Source organism: Vombatus ursinus, unplaced genomic scaffold (assembly GCF_900497805.2).
Source record: "Vombatus ursinus unplaced genomic scaffold, bare-nosed wombat genome assembly UNPS02001287.1, whole genome shotgun sequence".
NCBI lineage: Eukaryota > Metazoa > Chordata > Mammalia > Diprotodontia > Vombatidae > Vombatus > Vombatus ursinus.
Genome location: NW_020941065.1, coordinates 19,869,604 through 19,894,168, shown reverse-complemented (window position 1 = coordinate 19,894,168; position 24,565 = coordinate 19,869,604). Strand labels below are relative to the sequence as shown.

At 43.6% G+C, this 24,565-nt stretch overlaps 1 protein-coding gene across 1 annotated transcript in view; it reads left to right on the top strand.

Moving 5' to 3' along the window:
* The first annotated feature begins 7,467 nt into the window (after window positions 1-7,467).
* The window catches only part of PATZ1 (POZ/BTB and AT hook containing zinc finger 1), a 44,312-nt gene continuing 27,214 nt past the window's right edge, over window positions 7,468-24,565 (top strand). Inside the window, exons 1-3 of the mRNA XM_027863197.1 lie at window positions 7,468-7,555; window positions 23,653-23,709; window positions 23,933-24,545. Coding sequence (XP_027718998.1) covers window positions 7,468-7,555; window positions 23,653-23,709; window positions 23,933-24,545 — 758 coding nt within the window. The remainder of the gene's footprint in view (window positions 7,556-23,652; window positions 23,710-23,932; window positions 24,546-24,565) is intronic.

Genomic DNA, 24,565 nt, shown 5'->3' with positions numbered 1-24,565 from the left:
GAAATCTAACAGGAACCAATAATAATAAGGGGGTACAGGCTCAGGTTCCACTCTCAAAGCCTCCACTAGCACTCAGACTAGAACCCCCAACAGATGACCAGCATATCCCCTTAGGGGTTCTAAGGTGAACTCCCAAGGGCCAGGTGGGGACACAGGGTAGGGCTGGGATGGTCATCCAATGGTAGGGAGCATGAGCCCCTCCCCGCCCAGTGTATTTTCCTTCATGCTTATTGGTTGGTATTAATCAATCAGCCAGACTTAATTAGCTTTACAAAGGTGTATGTAAGGGAATCATATAAAAGGAACAGTTGGTACCAAACATGCCCCCCAAATTCTGTGACACATTCTCCCACCAGTTCATCCAGAGGAAAGTGGGCTTAGGCTTTGAGATCACAGAGCTCTCGGTTGCTGGAAGTTCTTCTCTCTCCTTTGTGCAGATACTCATAAGGCTTCCCTTAGGTATGATCTGGGTTTTTCTCTGGGCTCCTCGGAGAGTGTTCAAAGCTGCCTTTCCTCAGTGCCTCAGTGGGTCTAGTCGTCCTCAGCTCCTGATGGAGACGCTGCTGGGAGCTGCTGCTGTTCTGGGGATAATGAGAAGATGCTGATGAAAAAAATCTAGATCCTCCAGCCCTCCGAAGCTCCCAGGTCCTCCCTGGGTGCTCTACTGGACCTCCCTTATCACCCCTCCCCCAAGGATTTCACCCCCTTCTCAAGGGAGTGACCTGACTGGATACTTGATGTAGCTAATAGGTCTTCATATGAGCCCCACTGGTGGGACCACGTCTCCTCATAGAATCCAAAGTACTTCCTGGCAATGTCACTGCATTTCATCTAATGACTTTTAAGAACTACTGAATTAATCAAGGACTTATTTCATCTGAAGTCTTAGCTTGCCTGCTTGATTTAATAAAAGTATTCTTATCTGGTTAAGGGAGTAGCATTCTGTTTGCTACTTCAAGTGGGGTGGGGTAATTAGGTGATGGATTTATTGATTCCATTAATATGCACTCTTATAATAATACTTCCACTTGAGGGAGGTAGTATTAATATGCCCATTTTATGGATGAGGCAACTAGGTAAATTACCCCGGCTCACACTAGTATTACAAAACTGGTTTTCCAATCCTTGCCCTTTGACTCCAGGGTCAGGCCTCCTTCCACTAACCCAATCATCTTTGATGTATCGAACCCTGGGGGATCTGGAGTCTAGCCCTAGCCCCCAGCTGAGCCTACTGACTGAGCGAAAGGGTTCCTTTTAAAGAGCAGGAAGAAAAAAATTTGCAATTCAACTGAAACATAAAGCAGGAAAATTAGCATCAGGCTAAAGAGAAATGAAAGGAAAACCTTTCCTCCTTTTTCAAGGACAGAGGCAAATCTAATTACTGGTCAAATGGAAAAGGCCAAGGATTTTCATATTTATGGTCTCTGACAGTCTTTCCTTTTGAAAAAATTCTACTCTGCTCCTGCATTGTCAATAATGGAGAAAAGAGTAGGGAAAGACAGTTTGCTGGAGTAGGAATAGGAATTGATTAAAGATGGTTTTTAAAAACCGGATCAATTCCCATCCTCAGGCTTGCCTGACTTGCCTCTGGGGTATTTGCTGAATTGGCCCAGGGCGCCATTAGGCATTGCCTCCTCTGACCGACCTGGAAGATGGAAGAGGGCTGGTTTTGTTTCCTTTGACAGTAGGGCGGGCAGTTTGGATGGCCAGAGGCTTGCGTCATCCAGAGGGGCCCTGCTAGGAATCCCCCTGGCCCCATTCTTTGATCGCTGGCTAGCCATATGCCCACACCATCCTGCTACCTAGCAGACATGCTGAGACACAGCCACGGAGAAGTCCAATGCATTCCTGGCCAGCCTCACCTCTAAAAGGACTTCTCTGCCACCTAGCAAAAGCCTGTGTTTTGGGGGAGGATTCCAGTTCAGGACTTGGGACCAAACACCTAAGAGAGAATTGCTATGGGGGAGGGGAAGGGAGGGAGGATTTCTTCCTCACTGTCTTCTTTCTCTTCTCTCCCACCCCCCTCCATTGATCTTGTAATCTGAGAGACTGGACCAGTATCAGACAGTGCACTTAGCTGGGGGCATAGAGGCTGGACCAGTAGGAGATAATATCTCCATCTTTGAGTGAATGCTCTTCCTAGGAAAGGACATGAGGATCCTCTCAGTGGATATAACTGGTGACTCTGGAGCCCTGCTGAGGGCTTAGGACTGTGTTTACTTTTTTAAAAAATAGTATTTATTTTTTCCCAATTACATATAATGACAATTTTTAACATTCATTTAAAAAAATTCTTGAGTTCCAAATTTTTTCCCTCCTTCCTTCATCTCGCCCCTCCCTGAGATGTTAAGCAATTTGATATAGGTTATATATGTGCAATCATGTAAAATGTATTTCTATATTAGTCATGTTGTGAAAGAAGAAACAGACCAAAAAAAACCCCACAAACACACAAATAAAGAAAGTGAAAAATAGTATGCTTTGCTCTGTATCCAAACTCCATCAGTATTTTCTCTGGAGGTGGATAGCATTTTCTTCTTAAGTACTTTGTACTTGTCTTGGATCATTGTATTGCTGATAATAGCTAAGTCATTCACAATTACATTGTGACACAAGGTTACTGTTACTGTATACAATGGTCTCTTGGTTCTGCTCACTGCCCTTTGCATCAATTCATACAAGTCTTTCCACTGGGTTTTTTGCTTGTTTGTTTGTTTTTTGTTATTCAGTTGTTTCAGTTGTGTTAGACTCTCCATGACCCCCCCCCCTTTTATTTTTTTGCAAAGATACTGGAGTACTTTACATTTCCTTCTCCAGCTCATTTACAGATGAAGAAATTGAGGCAAACAGGGTGAAATTACTTGCCCAGGGTCACACAGCTAGTAAGAGTCTGCACTCAGGACGATGAGACTTGCTGATTCCAAGCCTGTAGCTCTATCCACTGAGCCACCTTCAAATGATGACTTTTACTCATGAGAGATCATGAGTAATTGGTACAATAGGCTAGAGACAGGTGAATGTCTCAATTTCTAAAAAAAGAGGAAGTGAATGGAGTCTGCAAATCCCAGACTGGTGTGTTGCCTTCAATCTCCAGGAGACCTCAAAGGCATTAGAGATCTCTCTGCCTCCACTTTGCCATCTTAGCTCTTTGGATTGCTGTTTTCCCTTGGATCTAGGATGGCAATCTGGAGAGAGACTGGCAGAGTGCCTTCTGATAGACCTGGTACACAATCATCGACCATCACTATCAACAGTCAATTTGGGGTGTTGGTCATTCTAGATGGCTTTGGGGAAGGAAATTCTGTGACAGGATAACCCACCTCCCCCAACAAGCTCCTCCAGAGAGAGGGGAACATTCTCCCACAGACTGCACACTATAGTGGGAGAGAGAACCCACGGAGGGGCAAGGGCATATGTAGAAAAAGTAAACAAGCACGGAGAGAGCCCCGCTGTAGTGTCCTGGACATTTAAAAATGATTCTCGTACATTTGCTGGCTCTGATAATAGCCATCCCTACCCTGTCTGCCTCAGTTTCCTCATCTGTAAAATGAGCTGGAGAAAGAGATGGCCAACCACTCCGGTATCTTTGCCAAGAAAACCCCAAATGGGGTCATGAAGAGTCAGACACGGCTAAAACAACTGAACAACTGAACAGTCTGGGGGAGACTATAGACCTGTGTGAGAAAGGGGATTCACCAGCTTGGCAGTGGCCTTCCGCTAGACGAGCCCCAAGTTCTGTTTCCTTGGTGGAGAGGGGAGTAGATGGTGGGCATATGGAAGTCTTAAGTTTCTGTGTTTGTTCATGGATTCCTATAAGTCCTCGGTATCTTTTATATTCTCTGTAGGGTAAAATCAATGATCTTCCACACCCAACATCCATACTTTACGTTGTGTATTGTGAGGGTATTGGGAACCCCATCACTCACACATGGGAGAATCTAGGCATGAGCTTCACCTAAGATTTGGATAAAATGTTTTTCTGCACATACTCCAGGTGGGATCACAGGCCCAAAGCACAACACCAGCCTCTTTGAGGGAATAGCTCTAGAATCAGAACCAATCCATGCCAGCCCAAAGTCCTTGGGGGAGCCTTTGGGCCATGAGAGACGTCTTAGCTGAAGGGAACATGTCCAGCCCATGTAAAAAAACAATTCTTTGGTATTTTTGTTCTCTAACAAGATTAGTGTTTTTTCCCCTTCCCACAGCCTTTCCCTTGGTGGCTGACATAATCGGAATTGAGGTTGGTGAGGATAATGCAGGTATGCTCTGGCCTCACTGTCCCAGAGTCAACCTGGTTAGTCAGGGGTGGGGGGGGGCATCTTCTCTAATGCTATTAGCCTGGGCCCCAATAGGCTGTGCTCCCTCCACTGTTAACTGCCAATGGCCAGCACCCAGTGCTCTCAGTAACAACTAGCTTTTACAAAGGGATGTTTACTTCAAAGATGTAGTAAAAACAAAAATACGAACATTTCTCCTCAACACCTGGGATGGATGGTACATTTTCTCCTGCACCACCTTAGTCTCTGGTGAGAATGAGTTTGTAATTAGCAGTTTCTACTTAGTACTGGTCACTCCTCATTCCTTTGGGAATCAACCGCTGGGCTGGCTAAAAAACCCAGAATGCACTCTGGACAACTGGACAGCTCAGTTACAACCTTGTGACCTTTAGACACTCACAAGGTCACAGCCTCCAACTATTTCACCAAAACCAACACATATAGAGGACACCAGGAACAAAGGATGGAGACTTCTTTTCAAGGGGCCACACTTTGGCCTCAGAGACAGAAGGTGGAGGTTTCTCCCCTTATGGTAACTGTCACTAGAACCCATCAAAGAAGGAGAGAGGAAGACGCCAAGGCTGATTAAAGCCTTTAGAAGATGCCATCTGCTTCAGTCCAACAACTTCAGTCAGTCAAAGTCTAGAACCAGGCACAGTGTCGACACATGCTCAGAAGCCTCACCAAGGCACCGTGACTCTCCTGAAATCAGACTCCCAGCCTCTTTTGCTCTGGGAATTGCCTCAGACAAACACTGCCTGTCTGTTACAAAAAGTTAGCTGGGTGAATGGGAGTAGAAAGGCCAGAAGCTTTTGTCCTCTCCTCCAATTTCTTCTTGAGTCTTGTACCGAGATCCTGGTCAAGTTAGGATCATAATTCCTTCCCATCAAGAACGAGGTGTTCCCCCCTCCCCCAAATCTAGAAATCTCTTACTTCGCCTCCATTCTGACACTCTAGCCAAAGTAGCTGACTCCTTATCTCCCTCCTCCTTATGCTCTTGAGCTTTAACGATGATGTCACCACTGCCGAGGCAAGTCTGGAGGTGGGGGTGGGGTGGGGACTGCACAGACAAGATGGGGCCAAAGGGAGACAAAGAGAATAGCTCAGAAAGACCACAGTTCCTCCTGCTCAGTGGATTTATAGAAAAGGAGGGGAGAGAGAAAAGAAGAGAGAGGTAGAGAGAGGTGAAAAAATCAGATCTTTTTTCCATTTGTATCCCTTAGCTGTGCTTGGTACATTTTTCATAGCTATTTGTCGATTGATTGTTTAAATATCAGAAGGGCTGTCATTGGGAAGAGGAAATGTTCTGCTCGGCTAAACTAGAAGTAATTACTGGGAGACCTCCCTGGGCCTCAGTTTCCTCTCCTGTAAAATGAGGAGATTGGACCAGAAGGCCTTAGAGGTCCCTCCTAGGTTAATATTCTTGACCCCACGATTCCCTGATTTGTGCACACGCGGAGGGCATGCTTGATAAAGGCAGGAGAAGGGTACGGGTGGACTTCCATGGACAACTCTCTAAAGTTGACCAAATGAATGAGTGAGAGAAATAAATGTATGAATGAATGAATGGAAGGCATTTGAGAAGTGCTCACTATGTTCCAGGCTGAGTGCTGGGGATACAAAGTTACCCTGAAGAAGTCCTTGCCCTCAGGGAGCTTGTGGTCTAATGAGGGAGGCAGCCCGTGGAGGGGAATGGCAGTCAAGAGTGGGAGTTTTGGTCCGAAGCATCGTAGGGATGGGGAGTTGATGGGCCCCACTGATTTGATCACTGGGCCCAGAGCCTGAGGTGGAAAGGCTTGCAGGGTGTGTGTCCTGAAGACCGGGCAGGGAGCCAGCTGGCCTGGGAGGATGGCTGGATGGGGTCTGCAGTGTGCACAGAGGCACACAATTGCCTGAGAAAAGGAGGGAAAGCAAAATCCTGCTGAGTTTGCTACTGATCACAAAAAAGCATTTGACCCAGAAAAGTAAGCACAGGCTTGGGGGACTCACCTGCAAGAGGGTGTCCCCCAGGTATGTATGAAGACCCTAGAGGACTAGGTGAGAAATCCAGAGGGAGCACCTACCTCCCAGGGCAATTGTGAGGATCAAATAAGATATGTTAGATGCTGGCTCAGCATAGTAGATAGTGCAGTCAGGAAGTCAACGAGCACTTATGATGTGCTTACTGTATGCCAGGCATTGTGCTAAGTGCCAGGACACAAATAGAAACAAAAAGAAGGATAGTTGTTTCCCTCAAGGAGCTGACATTCTAATGGGGGAACATAACACCTGAGGGGAGCTGAAAAGGGGGCTGAGGGGAATATGCCACAGTCTGCTGGGGAAGCCCAGACAATGGCTACTGTGGGTCCTTCCTAAAATGGAGGTCCCAGGAGCAACTCACCAATGGGAAAAGGGGAAGAAAGCAGCCGAAGTATAGAAGACCCAAGTCGAGACACTTACTAGCTGGGTGACCCTGGGCAGGTTGCTTTACTGGTGTCTGCCTCAGTTTCCTCAACTGTAAAATGGGGATCCTAATAGGACCTACCTCCCAGGATTGTTGTGAGGATCAAATGAGATCATATCTGTAAGCATTTTGCAAGGTATAAAGTGCTACATAAATATTAGCTATTGTTGTTATTATTGATTAATTAGTTCTATTTCTATTACAGAAGGAAAACCAAAGCTTATAAATTCATTAAAAAGTCCCCCGGCGGGGGGGGGGGGGGGGGGGGTTTCCAACCACAGAAGAGCTCTGGAAAGCAGCTGGGCCCTCCTGAGGCCACTCACTGCCCTTAGGGAAAGGAGTCAGACGCCCAATGGAACTGGAACATGGGAATAAGGAAAGGCCCCAGGTGGCAACCAGGCAGCGGATCCTTCTGGGAAGTGATTTGAGCCCAGGATTCAGAAGAGGTGAAATGAAGGCTGAGGACATTGCCCGGACCCGGGGCCGTACCAGTGCCTGGAGGAGACAAGATAAGCTCTCCCACATTCAAGCTAGCCTCGGCCTTGCTGGAAGGGTAGGGGCCACAGACACCAGAGATGAGAGCAATAGGTCAGCTAGGGCGCCCTGTCCTCCCACAATCCTGTGAAGTGGGCAGGGCAAGGATTCTTCAGAGCCTCCTGTCAAAGAGAAGGAAGCCTCAGCTTGGAGAGGTTAAATCCCTTGCCCAAAGGCCGGAATCATAATCCCTGAAGTCTCGAGTCTGGAGGGATGCTGGAGACCATCGAGGCTAAGCCAGACCTGGACCAGAACTCCCCAAGGCTCATTCACCTTTACCTGAAGACCTACAGGGGCTGGGGTGCCCATGAGCTCCAGGGGCAGCCCATCCCGCTTTTGGATAGTTCTACAGGACACAATTGTTATACGTTTTTCCTGACCCTAAGCTGCCTTCAGGGCTCAATCCAGGAGCCATTATGATTGGGAGAGGGTGGGGGGAGGGGAGAGAGTTCCCAGGACCAGCCTTCTTCCCATCCTTCTTGTTCTTAAATTGTTGTTTAGTCGTTTCAGTGTGTTCGACCCTCTGTGACCCCATTTGGGATTTCTTGGAAAAGACATTAAAGTGGTTTGCCAAACAGGGGGAAGTGATTGCCCAGGGTCACATAGCTACTAAATGTCTGAGGATGAATTTGAACTCGAGCCTTCCTGACTCTAGGCCCAGTACTCTAAGTGCCCTCAAATTGTATTTATTTAATATTTTATATCTACTCATCTGCGTGCACATTGTTTCCTCTCAGTAGAATGTAAGCTCCTTGAGGGCAGGGACTGTTTCAGTTTTGACTTTGTATCCCCAGCCCCTGGCATGGTACCTGATGTACCATAGGTGCCTAATAAATGTTTATTGAGTTGAACTGATGGTGAAGGCATGTAGGTGGCACAATGGATAGGGCGCTGGATGAGGTCGGGAAAAGGTCCCTCAGATGCTTACTAGTGGGGTGACTCAGGTCAAGTCACTTCGCTTCTTGGTTTTTATCTGTTAAATGGGGTGCATGTGTGTGCAATAATAGCATTTGTACCTCCCAGGGTGGGTGAGAAGATTAAATGAGATGATATACGTAAAGTGTTTTGCAAACCTTCGAGTACCGTATAAATGCCAGCTATGAGAAAGACAAAACAAAAGGCTCAGAAATGGTAGCCGCCCATAGCAGAAATTTGGCTGATTTAATGTCTGCTTCCCCGAGGAGTCATGACTAAGGATGTCAGCCATATGGCTCACTCTTCTACTCTTCTTATCTGGCACAAGGTGCACCCCGGGCAAGATGCCACGCAAATGACAGAGTGTGTAAAGTTCACCCCACGTAGGTGTTTTATGTACGAGCCTTGTATGCTGCCTATCATGTTCAGCAGGCAGGTGTATTGTATGTGCACGGAATACGTGGTATCTATTGCAGTTTGCAGGGGCTAGATGTTTTTTGACTGGGGGAAGAAATGTCATGGAACCTAGGATCTTTCCCCAATAGCCTGCTGTCTTCTCTTCTTGGTTTAAGAGACCGGCTCTTGTTCGGGCCCCCATCTTGGACTATCACAATAGACTCCAGTCTTTCTCCTTCCTGATCTAACCACAGCTGCCAAGATAATCTTCCTGAAACAGGCTCCTTCCTCAGGAAGCTTCAGTAGCTCTTCTGTCCTCTAGGAGAAAAACCCTTCTGCTCAACACTTAAAGCCCATTCCAGTCTGGCCCCAGCCTACCTTTCCATGTTTAATGCACATTTTCCCCCTTCTTGATCTCTAAGCTTGAGTCAAACCGTCCCACTAGAAATCCCAAGTGCAGAACATTCTACTCCTCCCTTCCAATGCTTTTCCTAGGTTGTCTCCCAGCTGAAATGTGTTCTCTCTTCACTTCTACCAATTAGAATCCTATCTTTCCTCTTGGCTCACCTAAGAAGCCAGATCTTCCAGGAAGGCTTTCCCTAATTGTCAGTGTTCTCTCTCCTCAAATTTGATGTATTGTGTTTATCTCTTTAAGTTGTAGGATACAAGCTGCTTGAAAGCAGGACCTCTAAAAAATTTTCCTCTTTATTATTTCCTGAGCCTACCATAGAAATGCTTCACAAATCCTTGTTAGATGAAAAAATGAATGAGAAGAAGTGATTTGGGCTGGAGGAGATGCTCAATGATGGGAAGGGCTGGCATTGGTGGAGAATGGAGAAAGAGCCAGGAAGGAACAGAGGCACCTGGAGCTTGGGACAGGGCTATGTAGATCTCCTCCTCATCTTCTGCTGTTGTGGGAAAAATCCTGGATGTGCAATTGGAGGACCTGGGTTGGAATCCAGTCTTGGGTACTTGGAACCTGTGGCACCTCGGGAAAGCCAGTGCTACTGTTAAGCCTCACTTTCCTTCTCCAGAAATTGAGGAAATTGGACTATGTTCTAGGATCTCCGTGACCTTTGAATGGAGATGTCCCTGAAAGACCAATGAACCCTAGAGACTAGTTCTAGCTTTGTCTGAGAAATTGTGTGGATGATAGAGCTGGGAATGGAGAAAAAAGTGCCCTTTGTTGACCAGCACCATTGATTAAACATCTACCATGTTGGTGAGCTGCCTATGTATGGTGAACTTAAGGGAGGAGAGAAGGAGGGAAGGAACAAAGGAGGGAAGGAAAAATAAAAAAGAGAAGATGAAAGGAAGAAAGAATGGAAGGAAGGAAGGTGGGAGAGAGGAAAGGAGGGAAGGATTTATTAAGCACTTACTATATGCCAGGCACTGTGCTAAGCGCTTTACAAACAAATCATTGGAGGATTCATTTTTGGATTTGGATTTAGGATTCATTGAGGATCATTCAATCCTCACAACAACTCTAGGAGGTGGGTGCTATTATTATCCCCATTTTACATCTGAGGAAACTTTAATGACTTTCCCAAGGTCCCAGAGCTAGTAAGAGTCTGACGTTGGATTTGAACTCAGGTTGTGCTGACTCTAATCCCAGTACTCTCTCCCACTGCAGTGCCATCAGCTAGGAAGATACAGACAAGAGTTACAGAGAATGGATGGGTATGGGCGTTGGCCATAGAGCCATTGAAGTCTGTTCCAGACACCATCCTAGGGGCTGAGAGTATAAAGCCAAAACAAAACCAAATTCCCTTATCTTAAGGAGCTCACTTTCTGACATTCTTCAAAGAGCGGAGCCAGGGCAAAGCTAGGGTTTGTGGGGGAGGCAGCCTCTACCGGAGAAGTCTTCCTATTGGGTCCTATCAGTGACCCTCAGAATTTCTGTTCATCTGTGAGACACTCCTTCTAGGTTTCCATTTTGCATTCCTCAGGCAGGGCCCTGGGGGCATCCGAGTCTCTGGCACAAAGGTCACCCATCCATTATAAGATCTGAGGGGACTGAACAATGAGGGCTGGTCTTTAAGTACACTAACTAGGTTTTGCCTTCCTAGTGACTGATAGAGAATAAGGTAAATAAGTATTTCCTGCCTGGTTCCAATCCAACACATAGATTATTAGTGGAGCTGATTTCTAGCCATGACTGACTGAGTGGTGGTTACAGTACGATGATGAAACATCTTTTTTTTAAATTAAAAATTTCAAATAGCAAAAGATCTGTCTTCTCTTTCCTCTTCCCTCTCAATTGAGAATGAACAAAAAGCAAAATCCCTGTCACAAGCAAAGAAAATTTCTACATTAACCATTTCATGTGTTTGTATTTGTAGATGTATAGATATAGATATCTCCCAGGTTTTTCTGAAACCATTCAATTCATGATTTCTTTTTCTTTTTTATTGTTAATTTTTCTTTTATTTTTCCTCTCAATTACACAAAAACAAAAACTTTTACCCTCCATTTTAAAAAAAGTTTTGAGTTCCAAATTCTCTGCCTCCCACCCTCCTTCCCTCTGTCTCCCCCTTCCTACTCTCCTCCTCGAGAAGTCAAGCAATTTGATATAGATTATATGTGTTCAGTCATGCAAAACATTTCCACATTAGCCATGTTGCAAAAGGGAAAAGGGACCCCAAAACACAAGAATAATAAAGAAAGTTTCAAAAAAGTATGCTTCAATCTGTATTCAGACGTCATCAGTTCTTTCCATCGTTCTATTTCTTAGCCAGTAACAGATTGTTTTGATGATTACCGTTTTGTAATACAGTTTGGGATGTGGTACAGCTTGACTACCTTCTTTTACATTTCTTTCATTGATTCTCTTGATATCCTGTACCTTTTGTCCTTCCAGATTAATTTTGTTATTTTTTTTGAGCTCTATAAAATAACTTCTTGGTGGTTCGATTGGTATGGCACTAATAAGTAGATTAATTTAGGTAGAACTGTCATTTTCTTTATGTTAGCTTGGCCTCCCCGTGAGCAGTTAATATTTCTGCAGTTATTTAGATCTGACTTTTATTCGTGTGAAAAGTGTTTTGTAATTGTGTTCACATGGTTTCTCAGTTTGTCTAGGCAGGTAGACTCCCCAAAATTTTATATGGTCTACAGATATTTTAAATGGAATTTCTCTTTTTATTTCTTGCTGCTGGATTTTGTTAGTAATATATAGAAATGCCGATGCTTTAGGTGGGTTTATTTTGTATCCTGCAACTTTGCTCAAGTTGTTGATTATTTCGAGTAGTTTTTTCAGTTGATTCTCTAGGATTCTCTAAGTCTACCATCATGTCATCTGCAAAGAGTGACAGTTTTGCTTCCTGGATGTCTATTCTAATTCCTTCAATTTCTTTTTCTTCTCTTATTGCTATAGCTAGTATTTCTAGTACAATATTGAATAATAATGGTGATAATGGGCATCCTTGTTTCATCCTTCATCTTACTGGGAAGGCTTCTAGCTTATCACCATTATAGATAATGCCTGCTGATGGTTTTAGATAGATACTACTTACCATTTTAAGGTAAGCTCCACTTATTCCTGTGCTCTCTAGTATTTTTAATAGGAATAGGTGCTGTATTTTGTCAAAAGCTTTTTCAGCATCTATTGAGGTAATCATATGATTTCTGTTGGTTTTGTTATTGATATGGCCAATTAGCTAATAGTTTTCCTAAGGGAGCTCTTTGATGGCTTGTTCAATTTCTTTTTCTAAGATGGGATTATTTAAGTATTCTATTTCCTCTCCTGTTAATCTGGGCAATTTATATTTTTGTAAATATTCATCCATTTCACCTAGATTGTCAGATTTATTGGTATACAATTGGGCAAAATAGCTGCTAATAGTTGGCTTTAATTTCTTCTTCGTGAGTGGTGAATTCACCCTTTTCATTTTTGATACTAGTAATTTGGTTGTCTTTTTTTAATAAAATTAACCAATGGTTTAGGTATTCCCCTCCCCCCCCAAACCCAGCTCTTAATTTTATTTATTAGTTCAATGGTTTTATTGCTTTCAATTTCATTATTCTCTCCTTTGATTTTCAAGATTTCTAGTTTGGTGTTTAACTGGATTTTTTATTTTGTTCTTTTTCTAGCTTTTTCAGTTGCATGCCCAATTCATTGATCTGCTCTTTTTCTATTTTATTGACGTAAGACTTTAGAGATATAAATTTTCCTCTAAGTACTGCTTTGGCTGCATCCCATAAATTTTCATATGTTGTATCATCGTTGTCATTCTCTTTAATGAAATTATTGATTGTTTTTATGATTTATTCTTTGACCCACTCATTCTTTAGGATTATTTAGCTTACAATTAACTTTCAACCCATCTTTTATTGAATACATTTTTTATTGCATCGTCATCTTTAAAAGATACATTTAATATTTCTGCTTTTCTGCATTTGATTGTAAGGATTTTAATGCCCTACTATATGGTCAATTTTTGTGAATGTACAGCTGAGAAAAAGGTATATTCCTTTCTATTTTCATCCTATTTTCTCCGAGGTCTATGACATGTAACTTTAAAAAAATCATATTCATCTCCTTAACTTCTTTCTTGTTTATTTTTTGGTTAGATTTATCTAGTTCTCAGAGGGGAAAGTTGAGGTCTTCCCCTAGTATAGTTTGTGTTTATTTCTTCCTGTAATTCATTTAACTTTTCCTTTAAGAATCTGGATGCTATGCCATTTGGTGCATATATGTTTAGTATTGATGTTCCTACACTGTCTATGGTGCTTTTTAGCAAAATGTGGTTTCCCTGCTTATCTCTTTTAATTAGATCTATTTTTGCCTTTGCTTTAAGATCATGATTGCTACCACTGCTTAAAAAGGAAAAAAAAAAAACTCAGTTGAAGCACAATAGATTCTCTTCTAGTCCCTCATTTTAATTCTGTGTCTCTTAGTTTCCAGTGTGTTTCTTATAAACAATATATTGTTGGATTCTGATTTTTAATCTACTCTGCTATCCACTTCCGTTTTATGGGTGAGTTCATTTCATTCACCTTCACAGATACGATTATTAACTGTGTATTTCCTTCAATCCTATTTTCCCCATTTCTCCTTCTCTCTCTCTTTTTACCCTGTCTCTCCTCAGAAGCCCGTTTTGCTTCTGACCACAATCTCCCTTAATATGTCCTCCCTTCTGTAAGCCCCCCTCTCCTTCTCTTATCCCATTTCCCTCCTACTTCCCTATAGGATAGGATAGATTTCTATACTCAACTGAGTGTGTTTGTTATTCTTTCTTTGAGCCAATTTCAAAGAGAGTAAGGTTCAAGCATTGCCTGTCGCTTCTCCCCATCTTTCCCTCCACTAGAAAAGCTCTTGCCTTCCCATAACTTTTATGTGAGATGATTTTCCCCGTTCTTCCCTTACCTTCCACCTTCTTTCAGTGCATCCTTTTTCATACTTTAATTTAAAAAAACCCCAATCATCCCATCATAATCAACTCAGACTCCTGTCCTCCTTCTAAGTGCTCTAATAATGATAAAGTTCTTAGGGGATACAATTATTCTTTTCCCAGTAAACAGTTCAACTTTATTGAATCTCTTATGATTTCTCTTTCTGTTTACCTTTTTATGCATCTCTTGAGTCTTCTGTCTGAATGTTAAGTTTTCTATTCAGCTCTTGCATTTTCATCAGAAATGCTTGAAAATCCTCAGTTTTATTCAATGTCCATTTCCCCCCAGGAAGGATTATACTCAGTTTTTCTGGGTAGGTGATTCTTGGTTGTAATCCTAGCTCCTTTGCTTTCTGGAATATTGTATCCCAACCCTCCTATCCTTTCATGTGGAAGCTGCTAAATCTGGTGTTATACTGACTGGTTCTACAACATTTGAGCTGTTTCTTTTTGGCTGCTTGCAATATTTTCTCCTTGACCCAGGAGCTCTGGAATTTGGCTATAATATTCCTTGGAGTTTTCATTTTAGAATCTCTTTCAGGGGGTGATGGATGGATTCTTTCAATTTCAATTTGACCCTCTGGTTCAAGGATACCACAGCAGTTTTCCCTGGCAATTTCTTGAAAGATGATATCTGGGCTCTTTTTTTGATGACGGTTTTCAGGTAGTCCAATAATTCAATCTTTTTTCTAAGTCAGTTGTTTGTCTAACGAGATATTTCACATTTTCTTCTTTTTTTTATTGTTTGATTTTGTTTTATTGTTTCTTGGTGATTTATAGAGACATTAACTTCTACTTGCTCAATTCTAATTTTCATTTATTTATTTGGCTAGGCAATGGGGTTAAGTGACTTGCCCAGGGTCACACAGCTAGTAAGTGTTATGTGTCTGAGGCCAGATTTGAACTCAGGTCCTTCTGAATCCAGGGCTGGTGCTCTATCCACTGCGCCACATAGCTGCCCCCCAATTCTAATTTTTATGGAATTATTTTCTTCAGTAAGCTTTTGTACCTCTTTTACCATTTGGTCAATTCTGGTTTCTTCTCCTGAGTGGATTTTTGTGTCTCTTTTACTATTTGGCCAATTCTGTTTTTTAAAGTGTTATTTTCTTCAGCATTTTTTGTGCCTCTTTTACCATTGACTCTCTTTCCATAATTTACTTGCATCATTCCCATTTGTTTCCCCAATTTTTCCTTTACCTCTCTTATTTGATTTTTAAAATCCTTTTTGACTCTTCCAGGAATTCTTTTTGGGCTTGTGACCAATTCATCTTTTCTTTTCTTTTCTTTTCTTTTTTTTGAAGCTTTGGATACAGTAGTTTTGACTTTGTTGCCTTCTTCTGAGTTTGTGTTTTGATCTTCCTTGTCACCATAGTAACTTTCTATGGTCAAGTTCTTTTTTGTTATTTCCATATCTTTCCAGCCTATTTCTTGACTTTTAATTTGATGTTGAAGTTGAGCTCAGCTTGTGGGATGAAGGGGACAGTGTTCCAAGCTTTAGGCCTTTCTTGCTACTGTTTTCAGAGCTAGCTCTGAGGTGTCTGTAGTTTTTCGGTGCTTTCAAGGTGGCATGATCTAAGGAGAGGTGTAGTCACTGCTCTCCTGGCCTGTGCTCTGGTCTTTAACCAGGAAGGGATCTTGTTTCCCTGTAGCTACTAGCTCTAGCACTCCTCCTTGCCCTGGAACCGTGACCCCATCCAAGGTCCCCGGCAGCTGCAATTACCAGTGATCCCCTCAGTCTTGGAATTGAGACAAGGGTCTCAGCTCCCTCATGAGGGACCACAAGTACTCCTCTCTTCACTGGAACTCAGACTGGGGCCCCTGATCCCCTGAGGCCACAAGTGCTATTGCTCCTTCTGGCTCTGGGCTTGTGACCTGGAACTGTGTGTGGGCAATGCAACAGGGTCTTGAACCTAATGCCAGCAAAGTATCCCTTGAAATCTCCTTCCAACCAGTTGTCAGGACCCCCTCCCCTCACCCCACTCCACAGTCAGTGGGTGGAAAGCTCCAGAAGCTCCTACCACTGCCAGTGCAGCTACCCCCCAAGTCTTAGTCTGTGCTGTCTGCCCTGTGCTCCCTGGGCCCACCATCAGTCATGTGAGGCAGACCTTTCCTGCCAAACTCCTAAGTTGTCTCAGGCTGGAAAACTGTTTCACCTGATTTTTTTTTGCTTCTGCCAGTTCAGAATTCTATTTGAGGTGTTATCTTAGAGCTCTTTGGAGGGGAATTTGAGAGGGCTTGGCTGAATGCTTCTCTCTTCCACTATCTTGTCTCCCCTCTCTCCACTTCATCATTTCTTACAGTACAACAGTGTTGCATCAGCTTCTCATACCATAACTTGTTGAGTCATTCCCCAATTGATCAGCTCTTCAAATTCCAATTCTTTGATGCCTACAGAGCCATAAATATTTTTGTATACCCTTAGAGTTTGCCTTGTTTAAGACTAATTTCTTTCTTCATCTATCGTCCCTCTAATTCCCCATTCTCTCTTTTCCCCTCTCCTATTTTCCTGTTAATTGAAATGTATTTCTGTACCCATGGATGTATATGTATTTTCTTCCCTCTTTTGATCATTTCAAATGAGAATGAAGTTTGTGTCAGCGGCACCCCTCCCCATTCCCTTCCTCCTTTGTCTACTTTTACACCCTGATTATGTGAGGTGATTTTCCCTAAACTTTCTTTCCTTCCCACCTTCTTCCCTTCCTTTCTTTGCTTAAGATCAAAACATAACAGAACCACATGAATCTTGTCTAATTAGGTTCTATGACCCCTGATGATGATAAAGTTCAGAGGGAAGAGTTTTTGTCATTTTTTCATATTAGAATGGGAGCATTTTATCCTTGTTTTGTCCCGTTATGATAATTTGTTCATGTTTGCCTTTTTAACGTTGCTCTTAACTTCTATGTTTGCACTTCAAAGTTTCTATGCAGCTCTGGTCTTTTTATCAAACATGCTTGGAAATCCTCTATTTTATTAAAGATCCATCTCCCTCCCCATGATTATACTCAGTTTTGCTGAATATAATGCTGATGAAGTCTCATATTTGTTTGTGGAGAAGAATAGCTAACTCAGGAGGTGTTGAGAGAGAACTGAGTTTGAACGCAAAAGTTTCCTTCCAGGCAGCAAATGAAGCCAATACTGATATGAGTGCTGAATAGATAAGGGAAAGAGTGGATAACCTATCTCCCACCAAGTGTCCATAAGCACATGGAGCTTCTGTTTTAAGTTCTCCCCTTATCTTATGTACCTGAATCTTTCAGAAATAGAATTGACCAGGTTGTAACCTTGTAAACTTATTTTTTAAATTTATTTTTAATAATAATTTATTTTGAGTTCCAAATTCTCTCCTGCTCCCCACTCCACTTTGAGATGGAAAGCAATATATTAATTATGCTTGTGAAGTCATGCAAAATATATTTCCATATTAGTCATACTGCAAAAAAGCAAACAAAAAACCCAAATCAACAATAAAAAGCAAGAAACATAAAGAAGGTAAAAAAAGTATACTTCAATCTGTATTCAGAGTTCATTAGCTCTCAGATTCATTTTTCATCACTGGTCCTTTGGAATTGTCTTAGATCATTGTACTGCTGAGAATAGCTAAGTCATTCACAGTTGATCATTGTACAATGTTGCTATTACTATGTACAATGTTCTCCTGGTTCTGCTCACTTCACTTTGTATCAGTTCATGTAGGTCTTCCTAGATTTTCTGAAAGATCCTGCTCTTCATTTCTTATAGCACAATAGTATTCCATCACATTCATTTACCACAACTTGTTCAGCCATTCCCCAATTGATGGACATTCCCTCAATTTCCAATTCTTTGCCACTACAAAGAAAGCTGCTATAAATATTTTTCTACATGTGGGTCCTTTTCCCTTTTCTTTGATCTCTTTGGGATACAGACCTAATAGTGGTGTTGCTGGGTCAAAGGGCATGCATAGTTTTATAGTTTCTTGAGCATAGTTCCAAATTGCTCTCCTGAATGGTTGGATCAGTTCCCTCGTGAACTTTAAAAGGTCAGAAAAATCATGAGGGGTCCCATCAGCAAATGAGAGGTGCTAGCAGAGTCCACCAGAGGTAGTAACAATACCCAGCAACAGAGGAAGTGCCTATAGACAATGTGGAAAGACAGTCACTCCAAGAATAGAAATGGCTTCAGGGGTTGTGACTTCTCAAGAGGGAGACAACCAGTTAGAGACTTTAGAAAGGCATTGACATTCAGAGCTCAGAAGGGAGCTAGCTGTACCTATGGGCAATTTCATGAGGTCTTCACAAAGACAGAAAGGACCTCCAGTCACCAGGAGTTGGGAGGCAGCCCTTTGGCCATACAAATGCCTCACTACATAATTGTACTTTAAATTTGAGCTCTCTCCCAGTGCAAGGGGAAGTGCCTGTGGGCTGGGTGTGTGTGTGTTTGTGTGTGTGTTACAACTACATTCTTGTTATATCTTTTCAGTTAATATATAAAAGTTGTAAAAAATGGAATTCAATTGATTCTGGTTATTAATGGGGAATAGTACATGAGTAGGGGGTCAGGAACCATAGTGTTGGAAACCCAAATCCCTCAAGGTTATCCATAGAATCCTTATCAGAGTAGCAGTCAGCCTCTGGAGATCCAACCTGTCAGTATCAGTGGGAGTTGAGAGAGTAAGCTCAGAGGGGGTGCTACCTAAATATCAGGACCCCCATTTTCTAGATGAGGAAATGGAGGGTCAGAGAGGCTAAATGACTTTTTTAAGGGTCATGTGGCTAGGAATCAAATCTCTGAGCCCACATGAAATACCTAGTACTTTAGCCGGTGACATTCAAACCTACAGCCCTCTTCTGACCTTTCCTGAGCTTAACTCAGCCAATACTGAAATTGTTGTGTACCAGTGACCAACAGGCATTCTTCCTTACTCATGATAATGCAGATGGGAAACACAGCGGATAAGCGGCCAAGGTCCCAAGAAGGGGAAGTCCGAGTCAGATGGAACACTTACAGGATCTTGAGAATTAGACCTGGAAGGGATCTTAGGGGCCATCTTGTTCACCCCACCCACCTCAATTTACAGAGGAGACACCCTCAAAGAAGTCAAGTGGCTTATTCATGGTCACAGAGATAGTAAGGCCTGAAGTCCTCCAACTCAAAATGCCGTGTTCTTTCCACTATGACATTGAGAATAGACAAGATGCAGGGTATACCCTCCCCCAACTTGGAAACAGAAGGCATTCAGAACGTTCACTGATTAAGTCATAAAATTGTGGAATCTTACTGTTAGGAGGGAAGGCATCCGTCATCTTGTTCAACCTACAGCTGAAGCATTATGTCCACTCAGTGACCATTCTGCCCCCACTTAAAAGCTTCCAGTGATGGGTCAGTCACTACCCCATATTCAACATTCAATATTTGGGCACGTATTTTGACTTATTCAGGGCAGTTAGATGTCACAGTGGATAGGGCGCCAGGCCTTAGTTAGGAAGACTCATATTTCTGAACTCAAATCTGGCCTCAGACATTTACTAGCTGTGTAACTCTAGGTTTAAAGTCGCTTTACCCTGTCTGCCTCAGTTTCCTCATCTGTAAAATAAGCTTGAGAAGGAAGTGGCAAACCACTCTTGTATCGCTGCCAAGAAAATCCCAAATGGGGTCACAGAGTCAGACACCATTAAACAAGAAGAAAACCATTCATTCCTTCAATAAGTGGCTGTTTCCATTATAAAAGTGATGCGATAATTTGAATACTAGTAATATTAGTAATTTCAAATAATGTATAAATATAAAACACATATATGATACAGGAGATATATATTATATATATTTTAATATATTTATTATATGTTAATAATAATCTAGTGCTTTGAAGTTTGCAAAGCACTTGACATACATTACCTTATAGGAGATATAATACATATTGTATATATTTTAACATATTTATTATATATCAATAATAATCATCTAGTGCTTTGAAGTTTGCAAAGCACTTGACATACATTACCTCATTTGATCTTCACTACAACCCTAGGAGGTTGTGTTAGAATTACTATTATTCTTCTCTTACAAAAAGGAAATTGAGGATACAAGAGGTTAAATGACAACATGTAGTCACAGAGCTAGTCAGTTTCCAAGGCAAGACTTGAACCCAGGTTGGCCAGACCCCCATGTCCATGTTCTACCCATTAAGAAAAAAAAAAAAAAAAAAAAGCATTTCCCAACATCTTGAATAGATACAGAAATGCTTCCCTTACTCTTCTGGGTTCTGCCTAGAAAAGAAAAACACTCCGTTGGACAGTTGCCTATGATTCCAGGGAAAATTCCTAAGATTCCAGGGAAAAAGTTAAAAATCAAGTGACCTGAAAAAGAGTCCTTTATACCCTACTCCCAGAGAAAGCATTAATGGTATTTCTAAGGACTCTGTTATATGGTGATGGGGGAAAAGAATTTGACTTGGCATCTGCAGACATGGGTGAGAGAACCAGCTCTATTACTAGTTGTGTGACCTTGAAAACAAATCATTTAAACTTTCTGAGCTGAACCAAGAGCTCAGGGGTCATCCAGTTTAATTGCTAATGAGTAAAGCTGTCCAAAAGTAGAACACATTGCCATGGGAAATTGTGGGTTCTCCATCATTAGAAGTCTTCAAGCAAAGACTGAATGACCCCCTGTTAAGGATATTGTAGAAAATATCCTCTCTCAGCTACAGGGGATTAAGATGGTCTCAAGGGTCCCTTCTAGCTTGGAATGTCCGATTCATACCTGAATAAGAATCTTTTCCACAATATCCCCAATAGCCTTCCCCTGAGGACCTCTACTGTTGGGCAGCTTGAAACCCTCCCCCCATTCCACTTTGAAACAGTTCTCATTACTGGGAAGTTTTTCCTACACCCAAAATGGCTTTTCAAGCTTTCCACCATTATACTGGTTTTGCACTCTGGGGCCAAGAAGAATGAATCAAATCTGTTTTTCCATGACAATTCTTTAAATGTTTGAGGACTTATTTTATATTCTGCTGGTTCCTGAAATGATTGCCCCAAGTAGCTTCTTTTTTTGAATCACTCATCAGTCAATAAGGATAGCTGAGTCTTTCCTTAGTCTATGTGTATGTCTTTCATTTTGCTTTTGTCGCTTTCACTAGAATTTAAAAAACTGTTCTATAGTAACAGAAGAAAGGCATGATTGCTTTACCCCTGTATTTGGTGGGAAGGCTTCTAATGTGTGCTCCCTGCATATTATGCTAGCTTTTTATGATACTACAAAAAAGTCTTGTGTCTATACTTTGTAGGATATTTAGCATGAGTTACACTTCATCAAAGCTTTTTTTCTTTATCTATTGATGTAACTATGCAGTTTTGCACATTTTTGTTTTTAATATATGTTGTTTTCCTAACGTTGAACTATACTTGCATCCCTAGTATAAACACTCTTAATAAGGGAAAATCCAATTCCTGTTGGTATACACATATAAACCTTGGGACTATTACATGGCCCTGGCTATATTCTCTCCTGGTCAGATCACATCTGCAGGATTGTGTTCAGTTCTATGCACTGTGGTTTAGGACTTTGTTAAGATGGAAAGACTCCAGGGGAGAGCAACTAGGATACTGAGGGGTCTTGAGTCCATGCCATGTGAGGGTCGTTTGAAGAAACTGAGGGGAGATGGGAAACAAGGTAATTGTAAGTTTTTGAAGGGATGGAACACAGAAGAAAAATTTAGACTTGTTTTGTTTGTCGCCAGAGAGGAGAAATAGGTACAATGTCTGGAAGTTGCAGAGATAGATTTAAGCTTGATGTCAGGACAAATAGCTAATGAGTAGAGCTGTCCAAAAGTGGAACATACTGTCACCAGTAGTGAGTTCCCCATCACCAGCAGAGACTGGATGACCCCAGTAGGGGCTATTGTAGAAGGAATCCTCACTAGGGTACCTGAGATTAAGATAGCCTTAGGTGTCCCTTCCAGCTTGGAATGTCAATTTCAGATTCACCTCATTCCATGTCTGGGGGGGAAGCTAGATGGCCAGAGGGAATAAAGTGCTAGGCTTGGAGTCCGAAAGCTCCGAGTTCCAATCCTGCCTCAGATACTTCCTAGCTGTGCTCTCAGCCTCAGTGTCCTTATCTGTAAAACAGGTAATAATAACGCCTACCCCTCAGGGTCGTTGCGAGGATCAAATGAAATAAGTAAGCCTTAAAGTGTTACATAAATGTTAGCTATTATTAAACACATGGATTTGGGTCCTGGTACTTAATAATGCTAACTGATTTTTGCTCTGACACTTGGGGCCACGGCGGAGGCACAAAGTTCTGCGTCTGGCTGCTCTGGAACTACTTTAGTGTCTAACCCTAAGATCACAGCTGGACCTGGTCCAGCTGCTGGACAGAACTGGGGAAGCCCTAACACTTCTTGAGCACAGGAGACAATCTGCCTGGTGGAGCAGAAATGTCCAGAGCTAGTGCATACAAATCACTGAGTGGCGCAATGGGACGGGCTCTCATGGGCAGTGTGGTCCCCCCTGAATCCAAACCGGAATCCCCTCTAGAGTAGATCAGCCTCAGCTTGAAAAGCCCCGCTAGGGAAGGGCACCAGCAACACTCTTAATTTTCTTCAACTCAAACTGAAATCTGCTTTTCCTCAATTCCTTCCTAGTTTTGCCTTCAGGGTTCAAGAACAAGTTTAATCGCTTGGCCAAATAACAGCCTTCAGATGCTGGCCTATAGCTCTCATGTCCCTTTGAAATTTTCTCTTTAATAGATGAACCATGCCCATGAATGTGCATTTATTAAGTGCCTACTGTGAGCCAGGACCTGGGTCAGGCAGTCAGTCTTCAATTATGGACTCATCACTAAGCGTCTGGCTCTGGTCTAAGTGGTAGAGTACAAACATTCCCTCGGGGAGTTTACAGTCTAAGGAGAGCACAAGCAAACAGTCTAAGTGCTGGGAATACAAAGACGAAGGAAACAGATCGTGTCCACACGGAGTTTACATTCTATTGAGCAAGACTGCTACATAACTTAAAACCCCAAGTAAACGTTTACTATTGTTGTTGTTGGTGAAGTATGTGTAAAATAAACTAGGTGGTAATTTAGAAGTGGCCAGAAGTAGCAGGTGGGAGGGAGCTGCAGGGCAGGAAAGGTGCCATAGGAGCCCTGCTTTGAAGGACAAGGGGGATTTCAGAGGTGAGGAGGGACCAGGCAGGTCTTGGCTCTGAGGCAGTTTCTCATTTTTGAAAGTATGGGTTCCACGATCGGGTCCAGGCACGTAACAGGCTATAGGGAAATGCTAGCTGAGTTGCCTTAAAGGAAGTCAGCCCCAGCTCTGCATCCTCAGCACCTAGGATAGGGATAGACTTGGACCAAACCGGTGTTTTCACCCGGATGTCAGTGCAGGTCTGCGAGAGCTGTCTAGACTGCAGCTGATTTGCCCAGGTTATCCAGCCAGTGGATCAAAGCCCAGTTTTCCTCGGTTTGAAGGGTGTCTCACCACCCACCACTCCCGGCTGCCAGCAGCAGCGAGCTCACACAATAGGTGCTTGGTGAAGTCTCTTTCTGCTCTATCTCCTAAGGTCCCTTCCAGCTCCGAAATCTAGATCGAGCAGGTTCTAGAATTGTTGCTCGGCAATCTCTAAGGGCAGACAGAGCCAGGGACTTCCCCCGAGGTGGAAGGGACCCCAGCACCAGAGGAGGGGAGTGCCGGTTGGTGTCTCCCCCTTTGTTCCAGGGCCCCACCCTTGCCAGCTAGGGCGGCCTACCTACGCTGAGGTCACCCACCCAGGGAGCCCGGGGGGATAGGAAGGAAGGGCTGGAGCCTCTGCACTGTGCGTGCAAACTGCGGGCGCAGGCCAATCGCAGTTGTGAGCGAGAATCCAGGGAACATGCGGCTTTTTAACGTTATAGTAAATTCAGCATTTGGGACCTGAAGCAAAGTTGGAAGCCGGCTCGGTTCATTTGCATGCTAATACCCAGAATGCCTTTCTAGCACCCCGCTTTTCTAATGGAAGTGTTTAGTTCGGAATCGTGCAAAAGTTTTGCAGCCGCGCGCATTTTGGGTCCCGGGGGCCTCCCTGGCTGCAAAGCCGCCAGCCTGGGGGCTGATCGCGGTTCCCAAGGGCAGGGTGGTGGGCCACGGGGCTTCCTTCCTAGGCTCAACTGTCAAATTCCAGCCTGGGAGTTTTTCTTCCCACCCGAAAAAAAAGGAAAAGAAAGGGGGTCCCCAGCTGCCCCCCGCCCCCGAGTCCGGCACGGGCGGGCCCTGCGCGCCGCCTCGGCAGCAGCCGAGCTTCCCCCGCCCCCCGGCCCCCGGCCCGTGGGGTACCGCGGCGGGCAGGTTGCTGCGGCTGCCTGCCCTGGGTGGGGGGCTCGAGCTGGGGGGCGCTCCCCCAGCCCTGGGCTCGGGCGTGCGGGGACTCGGGGGCAGGCCTTTCTTCTCTTGGTGCTGGTGGTGGGTGGTGGGGGGGGTCGGTCTTTCTCTGGCCGGGGCCTGGCTGGGGCTGGGGGGCTGGGCGGCTGCAGCCCCCTCCCGGCCGAGCCCGCCTGGCTCCGGGGCCGGGGCCGGGCGGTGGGAGCCGAGCTGGCTCGCTGGTTCGCTGGCTCGGCGGCGGCTCGTTTGCATCGGCCCGGGGGGGCCGGGCTGC